The 26,726-nt window shown below is 33.0% G+C and overlaps 2 protein-coding genes across 4 annotated transcripts; both read left to right on the forward strand.

Moving 5' to 3' along the window:
• Positions 1-135: 135 nt before the first annotated feature.
• Positions 136-4,965, forward strand: LOC7495267 (sphingosine kinase 1). Of its 3 annotated transcripts, XM_002317207.4 has the most exons (10): positions 136-553; positions 641-763; positions 1,042-1,142; positions 1,284-1,356; positions 1,846-1,932; positions 2,054-2,131; positions 2,290-2,360; positions 2,963-3,259; positions 4,162-4,284; positions 4,579-4,965. In XM_002317207.4, exons 1-10 carry the CDS (start codon positions 220-222, stop codon positions 4,774-4,776), a joined length of 1,485 nt encoding a protein of 494 aa, XP_002317243.1. In that variant the 5' UTR covers positions 136-219; the 3' UTR covers positions 4,777-4,965. The 3 variants fall into 3 exon arrangements, with proteins under 3 accessions (XP_002317243.1, XP_052301661.1, XP_024467334.1); XM_024611566.2 differs by lacking the exon at positions 136-553 and having other exon boundaries at positions 735-763; positions 1,281-1,356; XM_052445701.1 differs by lacking the exons at positions 136-553; positions 1,042-1,142 and having other exon boundaries at positions 638-763.
• A 12,376-nt stretch (positions 4,966-17,341) lies between these two features.
• LOC18102973 (B3 domain-containing protein Os07g0563300) lies at positions 17,342-26,704 on the forward strand. Its single transcript, XM_024581707.2, has 14 exons — positions 17,342-17,737; positions 18,702-18,783; positions 18,905-19,003; positions 19,253-19,568; positions 19,693-20,014; positions 20,273-20,369; positions 21,007-21,181; positions 21,495-21,574; positions 22,654-22,701; positions 22,794-23,051; positions 24,015-24,064; positions 24,711-24,824; positions 25,223-25,293; positions 25,539-26,704. Exons 1-14 carry the CDS (start codon positions 17,532-17,534, stop codon positions 26,312-26,314), a joined length of 2,694 nt encoding a protein of 897 aa, XP_024437475.2. The 5' UTR covers positions 17,342-17,531; the 3' UTR covers positions 26,315-26,704.
• The last annotated feature ends 22 nt before the right edge of the window (positions 26,705-26,726 follow it).

Below are 26,726 nucleotides of genomic sequence, written 5' to 3' on the forward strand. Positions count from 1 at the left end.
ATGTTTTTAAATATATTGATATAAAAATAATTTTTAAAAAATAAAAAAATAATATTTTAATATATTTCTAAATAAAAATAAAAAAATAAAATCTGCTGCAGTCCAAAAACATTGCGGTAATAATACTCAACAAAATAACCAGCCCAGTCAGAACGCACTCAGCTTGCTTGCTTCCATCCCCCAAACAACCAAACAAGAAAACAGAAGGAGACGTCAGATATGGAGAATCAACAAGGAGACAGCTTAATAATATCAGACCAGGTAAAGGTCAACGGAAATCTAACCCCGTTAACTCTAACAACAGAAGGAAAGCTCCAGTGGACGACGGAGAAAGGTCAACATAGTCTGACCGTGGAAAAAGAGGTGCTTGGATTCACAATTCAAGGATCCAAAATAATAATCAAAGCAGTTACAGAAAAACGAGACGGAATCTTCTGTTCCGCATCCGCAGGAGGAGGAGCTCTGGCGAGGAAGGATTTTGTTTTTGAACCGTTAAGTGATGAATCACTGCACCTTTGGTGTCAACATCTCCGTGATTACATTAATTCTTTAGGTAATTAATGAGTAACTGTCTCTTAATTAATTATTAGTTAATAATAATTAGTTAATTGATTTCGTTGTTGTTTTTGCGTGATGATAGGGAGGCCGAAGAGGTTGTTTATATTTGTCAATCCATTTGGAGGGAAGAAATCGGCTTTGAAGATATATTTTGATGTGGTTAAACCTTTGCTTGAAGATGCTGATGTCCAAATTACAGTTCAAGGTAGAAAATTATCTGTGTATTGATTATTATTGATGCCTTGTTTTTTGTTTGTGATTGATTGAGTAATGCTAGAGGTATAGCTTCTTCTTCTTTTTAAATTAAAATCGAATGGTGGTGAATGTATTGTTTCAATAAAATGAATAATGTAGCGCCTCGATTAGTGGGTTCCACGGATGAGCTCGATAGTCTGCGTTACTGGTTTGTGTTTGTGGAATGTGGCGTTACCTGGTAAAAAGTTTTGCTTTTGTTTGTGTTATTGATGATGATTATGTTGTCAGAAACTAAATATCAGCTCCATGCTAAGGAGGTTGTTCGCGCGATGGACCTTACGAAATATGATGGTATTGTTTGTGTCAGTGGAGATGGTATACTCGTTGAGGTTAGCTGGCTTATGTTTTTGTGTTATTGTTTAAAATGTGTTGTTTGCGTTTTGTTTTATTGCTAAACGGTGACCCTTTTTGTATCTGGTATGTTGTTGTGTTTTTTCTTTCTTTCTTATCAGTGCTGTACTTTTTAGTAGGTGGTAAATGGACTTTTAGAAAGAGAAGATTGGAATGCTGCAATAAAGATGCCTCTTGGAACGGTTCCTGCAGGTTTGTTGTTCTTGTTTCTTTCTTGGTGCATAATTCTTGTTTGCCATGAACTGTTCATAGATCACAGGTTCAGTTATGGTTGGTGTGCCTTGGGAACTGATTGTAAAATTTCTTTATCAATGAACTACTAAGTTGTTAAATTTTAGCGGCTCTTGGTTTGTCCTGTTAATAAATGTTACCCAGGTGTAAATTTCTAAATTGGTTGTCTGAACTATTGAGTACAAAAATTCCAAAGCTGACGCAACTCCGAGCATTCAGACTCCAGCAAAGCCTCCCTAAAAGTATAAGTCTTGTGTAATCTATACTGTACAGGCTGTATAATTTTCTCCACAACATTATTTGTAACTTTCTAGATGTTCTTTTTATGATTGTAACCTATTTTGGATCTTTTCATTCCATATTTTAAATTGCAGTTCAGGATTTTGCATTGCATAGATCAGTACCTTATTTGTGGTTTTGATAATTAACACAAATTATATCTGGATGCAGGTACAGGAAATGGCATGGTAAAGTCTACTCTGGATTCTGCTGGTGAACCATGTACAGCATCTAATGCTGTGGTTGCTATTATACGAGGTTGAACACAGCCTTTTAACTTTAAGCTTTCCATGTTTAAAATATGCAGAATTTTGCTTTTGTCATTCATTGGAGTTCATTGATCAATGAGTTTCTGTTTTATGTTTTCACTTGCTGTCAGGCCATAAGTGCTCACTGGATGTAGCTACTATCTTGCAAGGAGATACCAAATTCTTTAGTGTCTTGATGTTTGCATGGGGTATGGTTAATATTCAATTAATACTGGTTTAGAGTTGAATCATGACTTTGTTATGCTCCCAATAGTATGCTTTGGAATTTAATGCCATCTGTAATTGGCTTTTGCTTCACAACAAGCTGTAATTTAATCAATTTTACTAGCTGCTCTATTTCTTTCAGGTTTAGTGGCAGATATTGACATTGAGTCTGAGAAATACCGGTGGATGGGGAGTGCCCGTCTTGATTTCTATGTATGTTATTTTCATAGTATATATTTCCTTTCCTAGTGTTCTATCTTGTTATTTACATTTGCACTTTGATGGATATGTGCATGTGCATGTTTTTTTGTCTGCTAGTTTATTATGATTGCATTGTTTTGGGCCTAGAATTTATATTTTCAAATTAAATTAACAAATGAGTAGTTTTTTATTTGTTGTGTAAGAGCTGATCCCTTTTTTTTTATTGAAGAAAGAGACATTTTATCAGAAGAGAAGGGTAAGAGGGTTGCACAAATGGAGAATTAGTCATCTTCCAAAGAGAAACTGAAACAATCCCAAAAATCAAAACAAAAGAGCATTTCAACAAATAGCTCGATATTATTATGACAATGTTCTTGGTGGCTTTCTCTTGCCAGAAGCCTAAGAATTATCAACCTCACAATAGAATTGCTTTATTTATAATATTATCTAATAAGATGTTATGGGCTGCATCAACATGCATACCTTAGGTTATTTTTGTCTCATGTCAAATATTATTAAAGAAGAGGAAAATATATTTTATCAAGGCTAATATGTCAAGTGTAGTGAGAAATTTAATTAGTGTCGGACTTTGTTTTCCTCTCCTCCATGTGCAGGGCCTTCAACGAATGTTATGTCTGAGGCAATACAGTGGACGCATATCTTTTGTGCCTGCACCTGGCTTCGAAGCTTATGGGGAGCCGACCAGGTACAATGGTGAATTTACCAGCACACAGAGTAGTATCAATCCTGGCCAAGAGCAGCATGTTAAGGCTGAACAATACAGTTACCAGGGACCTGATGTTGACTTAACAAATCTGGAGTGGAGGACTATTAATGGACCGTTTATATCAGTCTGGCTTCATAATGTCCCTTGGGGTGGTGAAGGTACAATGGCAGCACCTGATGCCAAGGTTTGTCTATCTTGTGCTTGTCATGTGATGCATAATGTAATAGCATGCTTCCCCTCCTGTTTTCCACCTCTTGCTCTCTTTCTTATATCATAGACCAACACACAATCATCTATGTTTTAGCATTTGCATGGAGTTTAATACAACAGAATTTAGGAACTCTTTTGCTAAATGACATGAACATAAACATACTATACATGGAAATTGGAGAAATACAGGTCCTGCATTCTTATTGTGCATGGGAAACCAAATTCATATGTTGTGTATGCATGTGTTTTCTTGAATTCCAGTTATCTCACCTGTTGAATTGCGGTATGGTAGTGCTTTGTGATCATTAGAAAGCTAAGATAAAGAGATTCGTAGAAGTTTGAAAGCATCAATAAGAAATTGTCAGCCCTCAAAATGAAGTGTTAGCAAAGGAAAAAAAAAAACAGCTGCTTTCACTATGTTTTCACCTGTATCTCTTTCCATCTAAAATAGGATCATTTGTAGTAATAAGCTAAGTGGCTGTATATTCTGTGCAATTTCTTGTTTCTTCTATTCCTGGTCATTTGGGACGAGATCTACCTCTGCTTTGTTTGACATATTTTTGAGCATTATAAACCATTCCTTCTCATCTGTTTCTTTTATAGGGTCATTAAGATTACTCTCTTGTTGCGTCACATGTTTTTAGAATTGGTTTTATGGCCAATAAACGGCTTGGATGCTGCCACTTCTGTTTTTCCACTCCAGTTTTCAATCATGAATGAGCATAGTTATAGCTCTTGGTCTGCTGCTTGAACCCCATCTGCGAAGGAGTTTAAGAGAAGACAGATTTAAATGATGCTTTCTCATTGTTTGGCTGTTTGCCCTGTTCTTTAGACACAAATGACAGTTTCCCTCTCACATGCCTGGTTAATGTGCAGTTCGCAGATGGTAATTTGGACCTGATCCTCATCAAGGATTGCCCGAAGTTGGGCTTGCTAGCATTGATGACCAATTTGAGCGATGGAGGTCATGTAAAATCACCACATGTCATGTATCTCAAGGTTAGTTGACTAAAGGAGTACCATTATGTTGCGCCCGTGCTGTTTTATGCTAATTGTCAAAAAAATGGCACATTACTTTTCGTTTTCTTCTCTTGCATGACGGATGACATGTCTATAGGAGAAAATGATGTTTGCCATAAACATGCGTCATCCATCCTCATTCCAATGGGGGCAGAAGATTGTCATGTGTATTGATGCCGTCATTCTATATTTTTCTTTCACGCAACTTTTACTAGCGTACTCTACTTAATTCAGTAACCCCATACTATTCATGTGTTCTGAAACAAACTACAGGTGAAAGCATTCATTTTAGAGCCTGGTCAGCGCACCAAGGACCCGACCAGGGGAGGGATCATAGACATAGACGGTGAGGTCCTGGCCAGAGGAAATGGAACATACAAGCATGATCAGAAGACGCTGATGACATATGATAAGCTTCAAATAACAATGGATCAAGGTTTGGCCACTCTATTTTGCCCTGTACAACAATAGTTCATAGTTTAACATGGGTATCATTTCATGGCCATCTGATATTTACCACAAAGGTGCAGCTTTCTAGGGTTCGTGTATTCATTTTTTACCATAAAAGTTGCGGTTGTACTGCAATGACAAACGGTACTAAAAAAAACCCTAAATGTAGTCCTCATGCATAATTTTATTCTAAATCATTTGATCTTATCATTTTTATCTCAAATATAACAGTTAAAATACTAAAATATTAGTCTGATCTGAACGCATGTATATGACCAAAGCATCGAAATAATCAACAAAAGAGGAAAGTTTTAAGAGTTAAGCATCAAAACAAACCCCAATCTATTCTAAAGGATAAATTAACAAGAAAAGGAAGTTTTAAGTTCTAAAAATCTTAAATTCCTCACCAACTAATAGCATAATATATATCCAAAAGTATAAAATAAAGGATATTTTCGAGCTTAAGATTTTCCTGTTTTATTATCTTGACACTAAATATGTAGTATATTGATACTAATTTACTTATCTTCAATTCTTAGTTAAATAGCATGTGTAAACTACATGTAGATTGAAAGTAATCTTCTAAATCTCACTGGTAGTTGATGGATGGAGGGTTAGGTAAAATTGATAAAATCAAAAGATTTGAGACTTGATTGACAATAAAACAATACTTTATAGGCTAAATTTGAGTTCCCGAACAAAAAAATCTAAACATAATGCCCATATGACATTGGATCGTGGACTGGCTGTGATCTTTCTTGTCTGAGTGGGAGTATGGAAAAGAAGAACAGTATCCTGTACCTGCACTTTTGTGATTGAAAAGTAGTATGGCGATTGGTGAGATGAGCCACGAGATGGCCGACTTTCTTTCTTATGATTGGGATCTTTCTTGTCTGAGTGGGAGTCGAGCATTTTGTTTGCTAGTGGTTGTTGATATCTCATAGTCAGAACCTAACATATGCCGGAGATTAAGATTAATTTCACGTTTATTTTGGGATGGGTTAGTATTGTGATAATAATTATTTTTAAAATATTTTTTATTTAAAAATATATTAAAATAATATATTGTTTAATATTTTAAAATTTATTTTTAAAATCAGTATATTAAAACAATTTAAAAATACAGAAAAATAAAAGAGTTGTTTTTCAAAATAGTTTTTATTTGAAAATGCATTTAAATAATTTTTGTATTTTAAAAAATTTATTTTTAACATCGAAAAGTTAAATTTATTTTTATTATTTTAATTAAATCATGATAAACATTCTCGAATCAATTTGAATCAATTGAATGTAATTTCTATGAGATCTTGATAAGTATACTATTTTAAATGTTAATGAAATTCTAACTCAGGAGGTCAGAGCAAATTAACCTTCAAAGAATTAAAATTAATATTAGTTAATTAATATGTAATTTCATTAATCAGATTATTTTCAATGGAGCAGCTGGAGGTTTAATGTCATTTTAGTCCTTGAATTATTGCAATTTTGGCATATCAAATCTAGTGATGTGAAAAAACACATTCGTCTCCTTGAGCTTGTGGCTCCAAGGCAAAAATAACCCTTCTGTTGAGTTTGGGCATAATTTTTTTTTATTTATTTATGTAGAGATACTAATTATTTATATCTATCTCAACTAATTCTACCAAATTCTGAAACTAACAATTAAATAACCCTTTAATTATCATTAATATTACTAATCACTGGAATCGAATATGATATCGCAGTTTTTGGGCATCAAATTTTTAATTGAAGCGGCTGTGTATGACATGATGGAGCTTCGGGGGCCACACCTTGAACACGTGGCATATTTTTATTGGTACATAAGTAAATAAATAAGCAAAACACACAAAATGCCATAATGAATGATTGAAAGACATGGACATAAAAGTCCTTGCCAATAACATTTTTTATGTTGTTTTTTTTTTTCACTTTGTGAACAAAATAAAAAATAAAAAGTGTTGTAATAAAAAAATAAAAATTATTTTTGATAAAAGACAAAAAATTGACATTAAACTAGCAATTCTAGAACCTAACTTTTCTTACTATGAAGTGAGCGTTTAGAAATGTGGTTGTACTTGTGTTTTCAAAAAAATTTAATTTTTTTTGTAAAAATTAATTTTTTTATATATTTTAGATTGTTTTGATGCGCTGATCTCAAAATAATTTTTTAAAAATAAAAAAAATATCATTTTAATGCATTTCGGTACGAAAAGTGCTTTGAAAAGCAACCGTAATCACACTCTCAAATAAGCCGGAAATGGATAAAGATTTCACATTTATATAGTCAAAGAAAGAGATAATAAAAAACCTAATGAATATTAAAATTCTAAGACAAGTAAATCAAGAGGTTTAAATAGAGTAAAATGATTAGAGTTTTTTTTTTTTATGTAAAAACCAACGAGTTAAAAATATATTAAAATAATATTTTTAATTTTAATACATCAAAACAATTTAAAAATATTTTTATTTTTCTAAAATTTCTAAAATTAGCTCTACGCAATGTCAATTACCCTCTAAGTAAAGGCATGGAATGATTGCATTTCAATGAGATGCAAGACAATGGAAGGGAAAAAAAGAAGAGAATGATAGAATAAAAAAAAGAGGTAGGATTAATTATTAAATTATAGATTAGTTTTAACTCTAAGTAAAGATTATGTGTTTTTTTTTTATAATCTTAAGTCCGCTATAGACCATAATTTGAATTGTTAAAAGGTTTTGAACCCTCTCAAATCCCTCCCCCATTTCCTTCCATGAGCAGTGAAAACCGAATAATAAATTAGGGTTCTAACCTCAGCTTTCCCTCCCTACCTCTCAAAATCTCTATCAGCAAATTAATTGTCTGTCTTCTACTAAAAAGAAACAATAATCAAATATCCTTTTGTTTGAAATATTTATTTTGCATAAAAATAGTTATAATTCCTTAAAAATATATTTTGTTTTTTGCTAAAAGAAAACCAATTTAACTTAATCATCAATAAGATTTGATTCGTTGAACATTTAAATAAAATTTTAAGTAAGTGTTTGTTTGATAGCCACTCGGTCAACCATGCTCCCAAACTAAACTTTAAATGAATATCCTTATTGAATTTATATCAAATCCACTATTTTAAGTATTTAATTTAATTAATTCATAATCATCACCCAACATTAATTTAGATAAATATCAATCTTTAGATTTCAATTATAATTTAAAACTATAATCATAATTAAACAATGATGATTTCTTAAAAAAAAAAAAAAACCCTAATCATTCAATTCGATTAGGATGATTAGCCATTGATTTTGGTTTTCACCATCATCATCCATGACCATAATAACCACATATCCACAATCAACGAAGGAATCAAAGGAGGGCATTAATAAAAGCTTCTTTCTCCATCTTCTCTAGCTCAAACCAGGAATGATGACAGGGAAGAACAAACACACTTCCCCAAGGCCCAACCACACTTCATGTGCATTGATACTTCATAAACCTGGGATTCGGCTAGAACACAAGCATGTTTCGATCACGAAGAGAGTTTTTTCTTCTTCTTTTTCAAGGAAATGAAGTGCTTTTCTCTATGGGCCTCAGAACTGAGAAGGAAGGAAGGAAGGAAGCAAGGCAGCCATGTCCGCTGTTCATTATCAAAACCAAAGGTGTGGCCCCCCACGATAAGACAGCAAAGACTCAGTTCGAGAGAGATAATAAACGATCGATTTCCACGCCAATGTACGCGCATCATTTGACGCTAATCTTTTGTCTTCGCTCGAAAAGCAGCCGATGCCATTTTTATAAAAACTCGGTCAGCTGTCATGTCAATACGGTGATCCATTGTCTGAGACTTTGTACGAGATAGCTTTTATATTGAATTGGATTGAAAGTGAATGACAACAAATTTTAGTTTTGACTCAATTTATCAATAATTATGTTTGTTTTTGCTTCTAGAAAACTTTTTTCAAAGTTTCTAGGTTTTTTTTATTTCAATTAATTTTTTAATAATTTAGGGTCATTTAGATGTAATAATGTAAAAATGAGTTATAAAAAATAATAATAAAATATTATTTTACTGCATTTAAAAACAAAAAACTCTTTAAAAAATAACTGTTACCACAATTTCAAATATTATCTTAGTTGTTTAGATAAAAATATAGGTAAACTCTAGTTTATTTTTTTAAAAAATATTCAAAATGACTTCGTTTTAATTTTTATAGAGAAAATTTAAAATATTGTTATTTTGAATTGACTCGAATTAATCTATAAACAAAAAATTTAAACAATTAAACAAAATTGTTTAGTTTAGCAAACGACATACATAAGAATATTATAGAAAGTCTAAAGTTCATATAAATTTAAATCTATAATCATACAAAATAAAAACACATGGCAAACATGCTTTAAAGATATATTCAAACTTGCAATTGATATTAATTCAAAGTTCTAGCATACATACTAATAATAAAAATATATATATTTAAATTAAAACAAAAAATGATACTTGTTGAAATACTTTAAAGTATGAAATTTTTGTTGTTGTCAATGATAAATCTTTTGTTCTTAAGGCTTTATTACTTATCATTTGTGCAATTAGGATACTTGTAATATGCCTTTCAAGATTCCAACACCACCCGCACCATCTTAGTTTATATATATTTCTAGACAAAGACTGTAAAATAAATACTACATAACTCAAATATCTTTTAGTAAAATAAATCTAAGCTCTAAATTTAAAAAGACAACCAAAGCATGAAAAGAGAAAGAAAAAATCTTTTTTCAAACGCTTTATACACCCACTTTTATAGTATATTCTAGAAGTTAAAAAGTTCAAATTAAAAAAAAAAAAAAAACTTTTAAAAAACACTATTAACATTCATAAAACAATGAATTGGAAGATGGATTAGAGCCCAGTCCTATTTTTTGTTTATGGTAAATAACTTTTTAGTTCAAAATAGTATTTACAATAAATATAAATTCAGGCCCGGGCCAAGCACGAGACAAGATGACGCAAGCGTGTAATTAAAATATTATTTACCAATAATTAAAATATGAGTTTCAAGAAAATACAGTAGAGTAATTAAAATGTTCAAAACTTCGATTTACACATCTTGTTTTTTATTTAAATTAATTTTGAATTATAGTAATAAAGATAACATTTCAAGTTTAAGTTCATTTAATACATTAATCTGTTCCCCGAATTAAAACTCATAACTCTGTCATGAGCAACATGCAGGAGATCCAAACCTTAAACTGCTGTACCTTATTTTTTTCTGTACCTTATTTTTTGAGGACACAGTCAACTTACTACAATATCAATCTTAATTTCCGATGGTCATTATCATAAATACACTTTAATCGGTCGGAATGGAAACTTTTTTTTTTTTTTTCTGATGACGGAGGACGCGTACAAGTCCATTTCAAGAAAAAAATTCCAACCAATCAAATGAGTTTCTTTAAAAAAATAAAAAAGTAACATGTATAACTTTTTATTTTCACAGTAACTTTTACGTATCTAATTTTATAACTATTTGTTTTTGTGTTTTAAAAATATTTTAAAAAAAAATTAATTTAATTTTTTATTTTTTTTCTTCAAATTAATTTTTTTTGATGTTTTTAGATCATTTTGATGCATTGATTTTAAAAATAGTATAAAAAAAATAAAAAAAAATTATCTTGATACATTTCTAAGTAAAAAATACTTTGAAAATCAACTGCAACCACACTTTAAAACAGGCTGAATTAGGCTTGGAAATTAGTGTTTTAGAAAATTCTTATTTATTTTTCTATTTAATCTGGATTTATTATTTTAATTAGGTTTTTAGATTTTATTTGATTTAGCTTTTATTAACCATGTCGGTTTTAGCTATTATTTAAACAGTTTATGTGTTATTTCTTAGCACAAATTATTCAAGATTATTATTTTTTTAAATCATGATTCATCGATAGTTACGCTGTGATTTTAGAATTTAATTTTTTTTAAATTTTGTATTTTACAATTTCGAACGGTAATTTAAACTCTAACTTCTTTCTTATCGTTTAAGTTATACTTTGCTTAACTTGACCATTCTTTTTAGTGCCCCCACAAAGAAAAAGAAAGATCCTGAAAACAATACATGCATCTTTTCCCACTTCTACTTAAAGGAGACAGATTATGGCGGCAGATTGTTTTTGTGATTGAAATTGTTTTTTGTGAATTTTTGATAATTTTTGTTTGAATTTATTTTTTTATATTTTTGAATCGTTTTGATATATTGATGTTAAAAATAATTTTTTTAAAATAAAAAAATATTTTTTTCATGCATTTCACTACCATAGTTTTTAGATTTACTGATATAATTTTCTTTGGTATTTATACTCGCAGTTCATCGACACGAAACTTGCTGATGTGATCACGGATGGAAATAATGACATTTGCATTCATATGTTTTCCAACTCTCCAGATGGGTCAAAGGATTTGGATGGGTTGAAGAGGAGAAGGAGAAGAGAGGAGAAAACATACACGTACACGGAAAAAAGAAGAAGACAAGATAAGGGGTCGAGGATAGAAGGAGAGAGACAAGAAAAAGAAAGATGAAGATTTGGGAGAAGGAGAGAAGAAGATAAATGTGCATGTTTGTTTTTATTTTAGGGATTCTTGTATTTTATATTGGGGCTTTTTTATTAATGGACAATTAAATATTAATACTTTTTCATCTTTTTTTTTTAATTCTTTTCTTTCCCACTGATATTTTCGTTAGTGTTTACTGATGGCTACTGTGAGAGAATATTCAATTAGAAAAATTCACCGCAATTCATCAATAGAATATTTTCATCAATATGTCCATTTGTATTTATTAATTTTCTTGTAATATTTCTAAATAAAAAATATTTTAAAAAATAACCGCTACAACACTTTGAATCATTGTTACCCCGCTGTACAAAATCAATAACTTGAGAGCTTCTCATTCGTTTTCTAATGCACTAGCATGAGAACCCTTCATTTTACGAGCCCCACCTCCTAATATGAATTGATGAATGCATGATGCTGTTGTCAAAACCCTTGAGTGCTGCAAAATCTTTAGATTTATTTTGCGGGCAGTATTTTATAGAAAAATGCATTCTCAGTTTTATTTTTATTTTTTTCTATATTTTACAAAAAATAATTAATTTTTAAATTCAGTTAAATTTCATAAAATATTTTATTACCATTAATTAATTAATTCATAATATTTTTAATTGTCATAACTAATATCACTATCTTCGTGACTGCAACCATTAGCATTGACAGCTCCATAGCCAACCCCACCATTATTTTCATCGCTGTCAGAATTATACATCCACTCCTTTAATTAGCTCGACTACTCCATCTTCATCCTCACCTCATCACCATTGCTATCACAACATTTTATCATCATTTTAGCATCATTATATATATATTTTTCATTTTAGCATCATTATATATATATATATATATATATATATATATATATATATATATATATATAAAACTGATGTGTTGGGTATTTTAACTTATCTTTTAGTTCAAATAATCTGATCAATTCTCTGTAGTCAAGGTGACTTGATATAGAAAACCCAGAAAGTTGGTAAGTGGTAGCAAGTGATATCTGGTAAGCCAGACAATCGGTAACTATGGTAACCGAGAACTGTGGTAATAGCATGTGGTTCATGATAAGTCAGGTGACCGGTAGCTGTAATAGTAGCAGGTGGTACCTGGTAAGCCAGACAACCGGTAGTTGGTAGTCGCAGGTGGTGCAGTGATATTTTAGAGAGATAAACTCTAAAAATATTGAGAATGAAGAGATTGTGAACATTTGACTTAAATGATTCATGGTGTATTTATAACCCACGAATCTTATCCTTTCGTGGAGAGGTGGAGCTGAAGTGTAATTTTACCTTTATAATATTTTGAGTTGTATTCTATTCAAAATAATATGTATTGGATCAGTATAAAATATCAAAAAACTCGTGTGGGGTCCTGAAAAAAACCCTTGACGAGTATTCGAATCAAATTCATTAGATGTGAAAAATGAGTTTAGACGCGCTGCCTGGACCCAAGCAATTAGGATCTAGGCACGCTACTAAACCTGAGCTCACGAGGGTTCGGGGGTGCATGCGGAGTTAGGCTTAGGCTACCGCATCGAATCCTCTCTCTAAGCCCATGCCTAATGTTTTATGGGCCTATTTGAGGAATATTTTTAGGTTTATTTTGGGGATTTTCTTGTTCCATTTTATCCTATCTGTATCCATTAATATCCCACTGCAACAACTATTAAAATTTCTCTATTTGTTTATGACAATAAATGCCAACACATTTACCTAATATTGATACTTTTTCATCTTCCTGAGAAATTTCTATATCGGATCTCTATTTTTAACTGCAAGAAAATGGAAGGTATTAACATTTAGCAGATGTATGTATATACATGCGAATGAAATAATGCTATAATCCTTTTTAGTGGAAGGATTATAACATTTACCAAATATCTCATCACAATAATGTTATAATCCCTTTTCATTTCTAACATTTTTGGATTTTAATTTTAATTTTAATTTTAATTTCGAAGAAGTTTATACATGGAAAAAAAACCCTCCATATTCATGACAAAAATCAATTAAGGCAGGCCCAAATATTGAAAATAGTACCATTTTTCATTATTTCAATGTTTCATAATTTACTAGGGTACCGTTTGGGAACGCGGTGCAAATCACGTTCTCTAAAAAATTAATTAATTTTTTCTAAATTTTTTTGTGTGTTTTGGATCGTTTTGATGCGTTGATTTAAAAAATAATTTTTAAAAAATAAAAAAACATCATTTTGATGCATTTCGACACAAAAAACACTTTAAAAAACAACCGCAACCACACTCCCAAATAGGCCCCCACGGTATAATTTTCACGAGCTCACCCTAATTCAAGTTATATTTTTAAAAAAAATTCAGTTTGAAATTGATTTAATTTAACTTGATTGATTGGATCTTGATTAAATATTTTTAAATATCTTTTCAAAATAATGATGCTTTAATTTTTTTAAATTGATCTAAATTAATTTAAGTTTACTCACCTAACTTATGATTTATAGCTTGTTTGGAAACATGGTGTAAACCGCATTCCTTTAAATTCTGAATTTTTTTTGCTATTTTTTTAATGTTTTCAGATTGTTTTGATATATTGATATCAAAAATAATTTTTTAAAAATAAAAAATATTATTTTAATATATTTTTAAGTAAAAATTATTTTAAACAATCGCAACTATAATTCTAAACAGTCAAATAGATTTTTTTAGCTAACCGGATTTAACGGAACAGGAAGTACAACACAGAAACTAAACCCACCCTCCCTCCCTCCCTTCCTGGTTTGAATTTAATCGAACTTTGAAAAGGGGAAGGAAAAAGGAGCACAGCAAAAGCAAAAGCCCGTGTCTTAAGAACTTAGGCATTACGTGATTGCATGACTCTCGCGGGCGGGCCATGCATGAAATCATCAGAGTGTGTATTCCTCTGCTACTCGCTCAAGTACAGCATCCATCAATACTCGCCCGCGTTGCCTTTTTAGGGTCAAATTCTACCCTAGTCACACACTACATCGTTCTTATCCTAGGAAAGAAACAAAAAAAAAAAAAACAAAAAGAGGAATGGTCCATCGATCCTCGTCCGTATCCGACCATTTGATTGATTTATGAAATTGTTATACTAATTAGATCATTGGTTTGGTATATCCTAGGGGTCGGATTAAATTTTATGTAGAAAAAATCCAAATATTATCAATGCATTTTTTAATAAAAAAATTAATTATGGACTTAAAATATAACATGTATTGAATAATATTTTTTTTGAAGTATTGATAAAGTGATAAGTTATATGATTTTTTTTTAAATATTGAGACGACTTGGGTTAACTTATCAAATCTATAACCTAGATCATAGATTATGATAACATTATAAAATTAAAATTAAAATAAATTATAAATGTCAATTCTTAATCAATCCAATATTAAATGAAGAAATTAAAAAATAATATTAAATTAAAAAAAAACAAAAACTACTTGAATCAGCCTGTGTTAACTTGTCAAACCCGCGACTCTGATTATAAGATTAAAATAACTTAATAAAAAGCAAGTCAAAAAATTATGAAGCCCAATTTTCAACCAACTCAATATTGAATAATGAAACTAAAAAAATAATTTAAAAAGAACAAAGAAAATCCAAGTTAGCATTGGCTAACTTGTTAAACCTGCAACCTAAACTATGAAACCGAGATACCTTTATATATAAAAAAAATAATTATGAAGTAGCATTTTCAATGGATCTAATGTTGAAGGTTGAAGCTGAGAAGAAAAAAAATACTAAATCTATGAGATTGAGATAACTTCACATAAAACAAATTGAAAAACATCACAAAGCCTAATTCTCAAACAACCTAGTATTGAAGTGTTTGCATAAAAAAAAATTGAGTTGTTGGATAGTGAAATTGAAAAAAAATCGATTAAAAAGAATGAAAAAATAAACTAGGTCAACCTGGGTTAAAAGATGAAATAAAAAAAATCAACTAGAAAAACTAGCCTAAAAAGCAACCCTAGTTAACCTGATAAACCCGTGACCTTGATCATGAGAATAAGATAACTCTATAGAAAACAAATAAAAAAAAATTATGAAATTTAATTTTCAATCAATCTAATGTTGAAAGATGAAATTGAAAAAAATAAATTAAAAAAATAATCTAAAAAACAACTCGAGTTAACTCAGATTAATATATTAAATCCATAAGTATTTAGATTATAACATCACAATAAATTTATAAAAAACAAATCAATAAAAATTATAAAACTCCACTTCAAAAAAACAGTTTAATATTAAAATTTAAAATTAATAAATTTTTTTTATTGGTTACGCTTGAATTTGCAGGTTTGGTCAGTGTGACCAAACTTCTTATAAAATTTGCACCAAGGTTTTTTCCTGTGCCAACGATCTTTCTCTTGGTGACCCGTCCTTTTCCATACGCCACCAGAAAAAGAACTTGCCTTTATTCTCTCCTTCCTTGGAGTCATCTGTGTCACGTCACCTTGTTTATTATTGCCTCGTGATTTTTATTTTTTATTTTTTATTTTTTTGTCACCTTTATTGGATGAAAATTTATTTTTGTGCTGTGTCTAAAAATCATCTTTGCTGGAGGCTTCATTTCTTCTCGATATTCTTTGTTTCTTGGCTTGCAGATAACTTAGCAGGTGTTTGGAAATGTGATTGTGATTGTTTTTTAAAGTGTTTTTTATTTGAAAATATATTAAAATAATATTTTTTTATTTTTTAAAAATTATTTTTGACATCATCACATTAAAATAATCTAAAAATACCAAAAAAATATTAATTTGAAGCAAAGAAAAAAATAAAAAATTATCAAACCTTTTTAAAAATACTTTTAAAATGCAAAAACAAATAAAATCAAGAGATGAGTAATATCTATTGACTCTTCAATAATATTGACGACATAATCAAAATTTTCTATGAGGGAAATTAAGATTTTCTCCACCACTCTTCAATAAAACAAGGTTTGATTGACAACTTGGAAGAGAAATTGGAAGAGAAATCTTTGATGGTTTTTCATTTTCTTAGAAGCTTTCTAAACACACTCATATCATCTTACCCGTATCAACTTGATCGAGCTTACCTGTATCATCTTGATCGAGCTTGTGCTCTAAGTTCTGATCCTATTTATTTTTGTATTTAAAAAATATTTTTGAAAAAAAATAATTTTTTTTATTTGTTTCAAATTAATATTTTTTTGGTGTTTTCAGATCATTTTAATGTGTTGATATCAAAAATAATTTTTAAAAATAAAATAAAAATAATTTTAATATATTTTCGAGAAAAAAATACTACCACACTCTCAAACACTGTTTTAATGCATTTTTGTTGGAATTATAACTAAAAATAGAGAAAGAAATAAAAAAAGGGGGAAGGAAAGGCATGAAAGCCTAGACGAAGATCATCTTGCAACTTCACACACGCATTTATTGGAAATTCCAACATGCATTAAATTAAAACTAGCACATCCATGTTTTACATGTAGCCATCCATATATTGCATACATTTATTATTAGAAAATAAAAAAATATATATGTATATTTTCCACATATTTTTGTTAAAAGAGTGTTACTTTCAACCATTTTTTTTTATTAACGTGGATATCCGGGTCAGCTTGCGCGTACCTTGACTAATCTCATGGACCTTGAAGTTAACGACCATGTAAATCTCCAATGACCCTGAGGTTTGTGAGACTCGAACTGGTGACATGTAGAGAGTAAATTTAGAGCTTGACCAGTTAAGCTATACCTTCTAGGGTTCTCTTTCAGCAATTCTTTTATAATAATTAGGTAATGTTTTATTATCTTATTGTATTTTTAAAATATAAAAATTCATGTTCTTTCTATACTTATTTTATGTTCTAATACATTAATCAAGGGAAAAAAAAAACCTTACATAAGGAAAGAAATAAAATTAAAAAAGGGACTAATTAAAAAACAAAGCTAAGAAAAACGACGACGCCAAAAGAAAAGACAAAAACAAATATCCCAAACCCACGCCCACTCGCATGTATAAATACCCAAAATCCCACACTTTTTATTATTCCTTGCAGTCTCTCTCTTTACAAACAACACCACGCGCCGCCCATTTCCCCTCCCTCCCTCCCTCCAAAAGCCTCTCCATATCACACTCCAGCCCTAGAAATTTTCAGAACATAGGGTTTATAATTGTCATGTCTTACTCCTTAATCTCTCTTTCAAAATAATTATATTATTTTTTTTCCAATGTCTTCCTCCTCCTCCTCCTCTCTTGCTGCTACTTCAACTACTGCTACTGCTACGAATAACAACAACAACAACACTTCATGTTGCTCTTCTTCTTCAACGGTGCTGTCAAGGAAGTGTTTCAATTCCGATTGTACGGACTTCAAATCTCGAAAAGGATGGAGGCTTCGGTCCGGTGACTTTGCCGACCTCTGCGATCGATGCGCGTGAGTTCCACTCAATGACTGCGTTTCTTTTGTTTCAATTTTGGATTTTCTAAAAAAAGTAGTTGATTACTCGGGTTGGTTCTTTTATTTCAATTTTGGAGGTTTTTTTTTTTTTCTTGGGAGGAGTAGTGGACCGTGTTTGTGTTTTTGTTACTAAATTTAGCAAGTGGTTATGGTGTTTTTGGTGTGGAGCTAACAAATCGTAGGTCAATTTGGGTAAACTGGATAGGAAAGAATTCAATACCGTTAAAAATAATTAATCTTTTTTTAACTAAGTGTTTCTGCGTGTAATTTTGGAATATTTATGTTTTTATTATTTATCCAAATTTCATCCCTGTGTATGTGTAACCAAAAGGAGTAAAATTCAGCCACACTCATTTTATGTTTCGGTGAATATGTATTATTTCGGATTTTATTTTCTTTTGGAATTAAATTTAATGCAGTTTGCAATCAACGAGTGTGGCTGTGATTTAGCTGTTCATGATTGTGTTTTATTAGTCTTTTTGGCAATGGCTAGCTTACAGTTGTGAGAGAAAACCATCAAGGAATTAGTATTTTGTTTTTACTTTTGAAAATTTTGGGAATTGTTTTTATGGAGAATGGTTTGAGAGAGTGATATATCAGTAAGGCTCAGGTAAAATCTCAGACTATGGTTTTGGTAAGGCGTGGAACGGAAAGTTTGGCGTGTTGTCTTTGGGTTGAGACCATAAATGGTTACTATGAGTGGAATTTATTTTATTTCTTGTCCCTTTTGTTTTCTTGAATTGGCTTTGCCTCTAGAGAGTAGAGGAGAGGAAAGAAATCCTTTGATAAAACTTCAAACAGGTGCTTATCAAGACAATTTTCTGGCATGTTCTTAGTTATACTTAACCAAGTATCCTTTTTCATGGTTGCGATATCATTATTGTTGATATTATCATTATTATTTTATTAACTTAATGGTTGTCTGAACCTTCTATTTTAGTTCTGCTCATGAGGAGGGGAGGTTCTGTGAGACTTTCCACTCGAATGCCAGTGGCTGGAGGAGTTGTGAGTCTTGTGGGAAGGTATGATGAAAGTCTTCTGGTTTGTTTATATGCCCTCTGTGCTTATTTTGTTATCAAGTTGATGGTATGTATCTGCCATGTCTTTTAGCATGAATCATCACAGTTTAATTTTCCACCACAGAGGGTTCATTGTGGATGTATTGTGTCACTTCAAGCATTTACATTGTTGGATGCTGGAGGTATTGCTTGCATGGCATGTGCAAGGAAAAGTTTTGTTCTGGTAAGGATGGATTCATCTCTTACTGTTTAATCATAATCATTTTATGACCATTTATGATTTCTTCGATCAAATAGAGGATTGTCATGCCACTAGTTGGATAATGGAAAATATGTTCCTCCTGCTACTGCCTTCACATTATAATTTTTCTATTGTATGAGAGTAATCCACAAATTCTTCTGACTACAACCTCTACCAATGTGGAATTTGAAGCATAATAGATTTATTTATGCCCTGAATTTTGTTTTCCAGACACCAAACCCTGCCTGGCCTCTATTTTATCATTCTCCTTTTCCTGAAAGACTCAAAGACCTTTCTGTCAAGAGTTGGAGTCAATTAGCTGGGTCAGGTCCTGTACCATGGCGTCAAGCACCCAGTTTGTTCAATTCTTCTGCTACCCAGTCTGAATTGCAACCGAGGATGCCTTATGAAGTTGACAGGCTCAATGCTGGTGAAAGATTTTCTGCCCTTTCCCTAGAAAAAAGGAAACTTGAGGATTTTCCTGAAAGATTTATCAACGGAAGCCCGAGGAATCACTTACAGGATATAGTTGAGAATGGGAATGCAGGTACAGATCCTTAACCTGCATTTTATGCTGCTTCAAGGAAAGGAGTGCATGATGACTTGGCATTTTCATGCTGCCATGCTTGAGAGTGTAGTAGAAACAACTGGATGTGAATTTTTTGTTGCAGGAATCATTGATGATGAGCAACCACAAATGTTGTCATCTTTAAGAGAGGATATATCTGCTCAACAATTCGGTATAACAATACCTTATGCATCTCCAAGCAAGTTAAAAGGTCAAATCGAGGGCTCTGTAAATCCTTTACTGCCAGCCCCTCTGCCTCTGTTTGCTAAGCGTGTTCATGGGACTTTACATAAAGGAGTTGACTCATCAGTTGATGGCCAGATACGCAATGGAAGACCTAGAATAGATGCCCGTGGAAAAAGCCAGTTACTTCCTCGGTACTGGCCAAGGTTTACTGATGAAGAGCTACAGCAGATATCTGGAAAGTATCCTTTATATGAATAATGAATTCTCTTCATTTTAATTTTTTTGCAAAGTCAATTATCATTTTAGATAATCTTTCACATATTTTTTGAGGCAGATATATAATAAATAGGACAATTCTCTACTCTTCTCCGTATTTGTTTTCAGAACTATGAAGATTGGTTAGGTTCTGTAGATGTGTCTGCTCCATACTTTCTTGATGATGTATCTTTCCTGTCCTCTTTATGATCAGGGATCCTGAAACCTTAACCCTATTTAAGCCCTAATTCTGTTATCAAACCTTTGTTTGAGAAGATGCTGAGTGCCAGTGATGCTGGACGAATTGGGCGTCTGGTGCTGCCAAAAAAATGTGCAGAGGTTGGTATTCATGTTTGTCAGCTTGACCTTTAACTTTGTTCATTGGTTTTATTCTGAAAGCTTTGCTTACTGGATTTTGGAGGAACCAAGAATTTATTGTTTGATTTCTTTAAAAAAATGAGAAAAAAGAATAAACAAGGTGATGATACAAAGAAAAGCCTTGACAATATATGTGGATTATAGATATTTGCTTTTATAGTTGTGGTCTTATTTTCTTTATATGGACCGAGGAGCTTTGAAATCCGGTTGTGATTCTCATGGATAATAATCCTGATGTGCACTGTGCTCACAGTCAAAACTGCTTGTGATGACAGCAGCATATACTAGCAGCAGTCCACTATAGTCTTGTGTACTCTTGCATGTCCTCTTATTCCGTCAGAGTTTTGTCCCAGCATTGTCAGTTGAAAGATGATTCTACATGTAGTATTGAAGAGTTTAGGCATGTTTACAAGTGGAATTTTAGTTACTGTACACCACTTTAATGGCGCACAGTATGAGTAATAGAATTTCATGATTTCCTCTTCTCAATTTCATTAAGTAGTTCTTCTCCGATTTAATATTGAACTCTCTCCCTTTGCATGGAAACACGTGTCATCAATGATTGTAAAATACTAACATTGTACTCCCTCTGACACAGGCCTATTTTCCACCCATCTCGCAGCCTGAAGGTCTACCTCTCAGGGTCCAAGATTCTAAAGGAAAAGAGTGGATATTTCAATTTCGGTTTTGGCCCAACAACAATAGCAGAATGTATGTTCTGGAGGGAGTTACTCCTTGCATACAAAACATGCAATTGCAAGCAGGCGATATAGGTAACCAAATTATGTGAAAAGAATGGTTCAGAAGAGTCTTAATTCAGCAATGGTTTATGTTGTTTCTGGGTTGTATCTTCATTTCTCTTCTCTCTAGTTAAGTTGGACTTGGTTTATTTCTGTTTTCTTGATTTGTCAATGTCATGGCTTTGGATCTGGTCAAACGTCTAAATGCTGCTTGATAGTTTTTTATCTTTCTTTTTCTTGTTTCATGCCTTTCAATTCATTTTAGTTATAATTCTTCCTACGCTCTAGTGCATTATGGTTTTAGGGTTTATGGTTTTGGATCTGAAATTTAATTTTGTTTCCTCAGTAACGTTTAGTCGATTAGAGCCAGAAGGAAAATTGGTTATGGGATTCAGAAAGGCATCCTCAGCTTCACTATCTGATCAGGTATGCCCTCCTTTTCCTAGATTATTCATTTAAGTTGCTGGAGGTCGAACAATATTTATGTAGATGTTTGCAAGGATAGTGTTTCTGAATGCTATGAGGTATCATTGGAAAAAAATTATAATGGGTGACCCTGGAGATTTGAAATCTTCTCTGGTACCTCATCATGATCAATGAATTTATATTCCAATACAAGAAATAGTTAAGTCCTAGTTTGATACTTAATTAACTCCATCCTTTCTTCTGAATTCATTGCAACATAGCCTGATCTGAAAACTAGGCATGGAACTTTACATGGCATGTCTTTAAAAACTTGAAGTTCATGTATCAATCAAATTCCGTGTGATGAATGGTAAATTTGTTGCCTGGTAATAATATTTATATGGTAATTCATTTTACATGAAAAAGGTTAAGGTGTGATAAAGTGGGTTTTTTAGTTCATTTTTTTTTCTTTTCTGGCTAACTTCATTTGTGTTTCTGATATGTGGCAAAAATCAAGAAAACCAAATTGAATCCAACTCAGTGATGGATCAATGGTGAAAGGGTAAGACAGCTATGGTGTTTGTAAAAAGAAGACGAGAAGAAAACAACACACATCACATTCATGAAATTCTTCTTGTCGATTCCTTTCTTAGCTGTTGCAGGATATATAAGCAAATCCCGACAATTGCAGAGGCAGTTGTGACCACTGACATGTGGCTAACCAAACCAGACCACTCTAACACACAAACAACACTTACATATATAAACAAAAGCTACTGACTAATGAAACTAAATGACAATTCAACCAATCCCAACAGTAAAAGAATTCAAATCAAATGCTTCTCAACAATGAAGACCCTCTGGGTGCTTTCTCCTGCATCAGTTTCATGTCTGGCATTTCATCCGACGAAGCCTAGTGATAACCTGAAAATAGGATGGTAGATAGTTTCATAAGAGTGATTGCAATGTGCTTCAAGATTTGGTTTGTTGCTTTTAGTTAAATCAAGTAAAAATTTGTGGTTTGTCAAATGATGCCCTTTCAGTTTGCTGTCAGCTTTAACAGTTAGTCCAAAATAAATTTAAATGTGTTATGTTTACAGGACAATGAAACTAGCCAGATTGGCGATGGTGTTTCTGCAAATGGAGATGTTAGTATCACAAAAACTTATACTAGTGGAATTGCTTTATTTCCTTTTCAAATTAACACACAAGGTCACTGAGCTTTCCATTAACCTAACAGGCTGAATTGGGTCCTAGTCCTTGGTCTAAAGTTGACAAATCAGGCTACATAGCAAAAGAAGTTCTTGAAGCAAAATCTTCAATCAAAAAGAGGAAGAGCAGCACGTTGGGTTCTAAGAGTAAGCGCTTAAGGATTGAAAATGAAGATATGATAGAACTGAAGCTAACATGGGAAGAAGCACAAGGATTGCTCCGCCCTGCTCCTGACCATGTTCCCAGTATTGTGGTGATTGAAGGATTTGAGTTCGAGGAATATGAGGTTTGATTGTTTCCTTGCCCAAAATAAGTTTCTGCCAATGAGGGGTTTTCTCTGTCTTTAGCCGCCCTTGGCATTCCCTTTTTCATTTGTTCCTCTGTTCTGCTTGTGTTTAAGTCATTGTGAAGGTCAAGGCTGCTTGTTTTTTATTACTTTGATATCATTAACTGTTGGTTTGGCATTCCCTTTTTCATTTGTTCCTCTGTTCTGCTTGTGTTTAAGTCATTGTGAAGGTCAAGGCTGCTTGTTTTTTATTACTTTGATATCATTAACTGTTGGTTTATTTATTTAGCTGTCCCTTTGGAGTATAGTTACAGTAGCGTGTACAGAACTTTGGTAGTACACTGTGATTAGCAACTTATCACAATGTGGCTGCTAATCTGGCGAGGGTGAAACCCCTTGAATTTTGGTTCCCCTGCCAAAAACTCTTGGCTGGTGGCAGAAGAAAAGAAAACGCAGAGATAAATTTCTTCCCATCATAGGGCCATTTAGGGAGATAATGGGTATACATTGTTCAGTGCTGCAAAAGGCCCTGGAATAATCACATGTTGCTATTCTATTGGTAGATACTTGCCTTCTCTAGTCATTGAATTTTAGGTTCTGGCACATTCAAGTGTAGAAGAATATGAAATCCCCGAGGAAGATTGTTTCAATTGTGTAATAATGCCCAACTCTTACACATATGCATGGGATTTTTTATTTTTATTTTGTGTGTGTTGTTATTACTGATACAATTGGTTGTTTGATTGAAGAACAATCTTTCCTTGTGATTTTAACTAAACATCATTTAAGATGTTTTTCATCCTTATGCATTACATCATTTAATGAGTTTGCATTGAAGGGTTTTTTTGGGTTTCTGATACATTTTCTTCCTATATGTTTTATGCTCTGAACTTAGCTAGCTAAAATTTATCCTGGCAAGGAGGTCCTACTTTTATGGATTCTGACTAGTTACTGCTGTAACAGGATGCACCAGTGCTCGGCAAACCTACAATTTTTGCAATGGATAATGTGGGGTAAATTGCTTATCCTGAATGCCCAAGCTTTCACTTATACCTTTTTTGTTAGTTTTCTTAAATTCACCATGATTTGGCACACAAATGTCTCCCAAAAATTTATCCACACCTATATTTGTAAACCACCTGACAGGCGAGATCTCTCATGGCAGATCTAAGTGGTTCAGTGTTTTTTTCTAGAAGTATATCATCTATCTGTGGTGTCAGTGTGTGTGTATTAGAATCTATTCATGTATCACACTTGCAGGCTGTGCTAGCAGAAAAGTATTCTCTGTCCTATAAATTTCTATGTATTTGAATCAGCTCAAATTTCACACTAGCTGGTTGTGCTTTGAGAAATATATGATCTCTCTAACCTATAAGCTTGTATGTAAATCTGTTCACACTATTTGAGTGAACAATGAACATAAACCTAGGATGATGTTTCCATATTATTACGTTTCCTCCTTTTTTCAGCCCGGGTAAAATGGTGCTTTACTGCATTGTTTACTCTCTGTTGACTGTTATGCAGACTTGATATGCACTTTCTGTTTTTTGTTTCTAAACTTTCCTTGTTATAGAACTGCTTCATATGCTAAAATAGATTTGCAATGTTCTTTCATCTCCTTGAGGAAATATAATTCTAATATGATGTGTTTTCTGCCAGTCACAAGATTCAATGGGTTCAATGCGAAGATTGTCTTAAGTGGCGAAAATTGCCTCTCAATGTTCTTCTTCCCTCCAAATGGACATGTTCTGGTAACACATGGGATTCTGAAAGGTATAATGTGAATCCATTTATTCCTTCAGGCTTGGGTTTTCCCCTCTATCTGTAGTTGTTTTATGCTCTGAGAGCCTGTTATATAGTCTGGGATTTTTAAATGATTCTGTGGTGCAAAGCATGTATTTGTGTGTATTCTATTTCTTTACAAAATGCAAACGTGCATTTGAGGTCCTAGAATTCACTATAGCTGTGGTGCATGCTTGGTTAACTTTGGCATTTCTTTCCCAGTAGCTCATAATGTTTGGCTGTTTCCATGGTAAATAATGAACGTAGGCAGTGCCCACCGTTCTCTCTAATGGACAAGGCAACATGTGAAAGTTGAATGTTGTCTGAGCACATGTTAATTGCAGGCTCCTTGCATTTTGTTTAACATTTTTGGTTACATCTGCTGCCAGATCATCATGTTCGGCGGCTCAAGATTTGACATCAGAGCAGCTTGAAAATCTACTGCCATCCCGTAATTTAGGTATAAATTGCTTACAGTGACTTTGCTTTTTGCTGTTTTGTCCATATTTAAAATTCAGCAATTCATGGTCGCGGAGCAATTAAGTTATTCTCAAGTGTGGCACCTAGTTCCACTATCATGTTACACAATTTTTGCAGATGCTGTTTATGTGTATTTTAATGATTTTAAAATGGAATTTCTTGTGCAAAATGTGATGATTCCCAACTGCCCATTTTGCACCTGGTGTTATGTTTGTGAATCAACAGTCACTTCCAAGAGATTGAAGGCTGCCAAGAAGGATATTGATAATGTTGAAGCTTTGGGGGGCCTTGACACTCTTGCTAACCTGGCTATTTTGGGAGAGGGTGAGGCTCTTCTGGCTTCATCCCAGGCCACCACGAAGCACCCCCGACACAGACCAGGCTGCTCCTGCATCGTGTGCATTCAGCCCCCAAGTGGGAAGGGTCCCAAACACAAGCAGACATGCACATGTAATGTCTGCCAAACAGTGAAGCGCCGTTTTAAGACCTTAATGATGAAGCGAGAGAAGAAGCAATCAGAGAAAGAAGCAGAAACTACTCGGAAGCAGCAGGAGTCTTCCGCTGAGAAGTTGCTTGATGATGACCCCTCACCATCTAGCAATGCAGGAAGTGCAAGTGGCAGTCCTAACAAGAAAAAAGCAGTCAGTGAAGTTTCCGATGATGATCCTAACAGAATGAAATCCTCAACTTCGCCTTTTAAAGGCCAAATAGACCTGAATATCCAGCCAGAGAGGGAGGATGAGTTATCACCTGGTTCGGATTCTGGAGGCATGATGAGGATGCTCCAAGATGCCTCTGAGAGATACCTCAGGATGCAAAGATTCTTGAGTTCAGATGGTGATAATATCCCTGCCAGTAATCACTCGGTATCAAGTGGGGGGGCAGATGAAAAAGCCGGTAGTGGCATTATGCTTGGTGGCAGCCATCAAGATGTTAGCGAGGATCACCCCTCAGCTTTTTCATTGATCGCATCTGAATCTGCATCCACTCCAGCCACCTGATAGACAATGCCCTTTCCTGTGCATGACCATCAACCAAGAAAGACCCCGTGATTGAACGCGAGGATATTCTCGTGGCATGTTTGTCCACATCAGCATTTTAACTCCGTTGTTCTGTACATAAAGTAGAGAGGGGTAGGAAAGCGGTAACATGGGTGAGAACCAATATTTTTTCTGGTCCATGCTGTATAATATCTTCTTCTCCATGCTAATACAATTGGACACAGACATGCTTTTAGAAGATGATTGATGATTCAATCAAGTGGGTAGGAGGTTGCAGCTATGTAGTTTATTGTTAGAAGCTCACTGCTACCCTTAATTCAGAAACACAGAGGATGGAATTAAGCTTGTGCTTTTTCGCACATAGTCCAAAGAAAATTGCATTCTTGTGAATTTTAGTTTGGGTTTCTACTCG

Source organism: Populus trichocarpa, chromosome 11, assembly GCF_000002775.5.
Source record: "Populus trichocarpa isolate Nisqually-1 chromosome 11, P.trichocarpa_v4.1, whole genome shotgun sequence".
Taxonomy (NCBI): Eukaryota; Viridiplantae; Streptophyta; class Magnoliopsida; order Malpighiales; family Salicaceae; genus Populus; species Populus trichocarpa.

Bases quoted from the DNA above. Each gene is read 5' to 3' on its own strand.
- LOC18102973 (XM_024581707.2), top strand. From the start codon at position 17,532: ATGTCTTCCTCCTCCTCCTCCTCTCTTGCTGCTACTTCAACTACTGCT. The intron at 20,015-20,272 runs GTATCCTTTATA...ACCCTATTTAAG, and splicing joins CTACAGCAGATATCTGGAAA to CCCTAATTCTGTTATCAAAC. The intron at 24,065-24,710 runs GTAAATTGCTTA...GTTTTCTGCCAG, and splicing joins TTTGCAATGGATAATGTGGG to TCACAAGATTCAATGGGTTC.
- LOC7495267 (XM_002317207.4), top strand. From the start codon at position 220: ATGGAGAATCAACAAGGAGACAGCTTAATAATATCAGACCAGGTAAAG. The intron at 764-1,041 runs GTAGAAAATTAT...TTATGTTGTCAG, and splicing joins TGTCCAAATTACAGTTCAAG to AAACTAAATATCAGCTCCAT. The intron at 2,132-2,289 runs GTATGGTTAATA...TATTTCTTTCAG, and splicing joins TGTCTTGATGTTTGCATGGG to GTTTAGTGGCAGATATTGAC.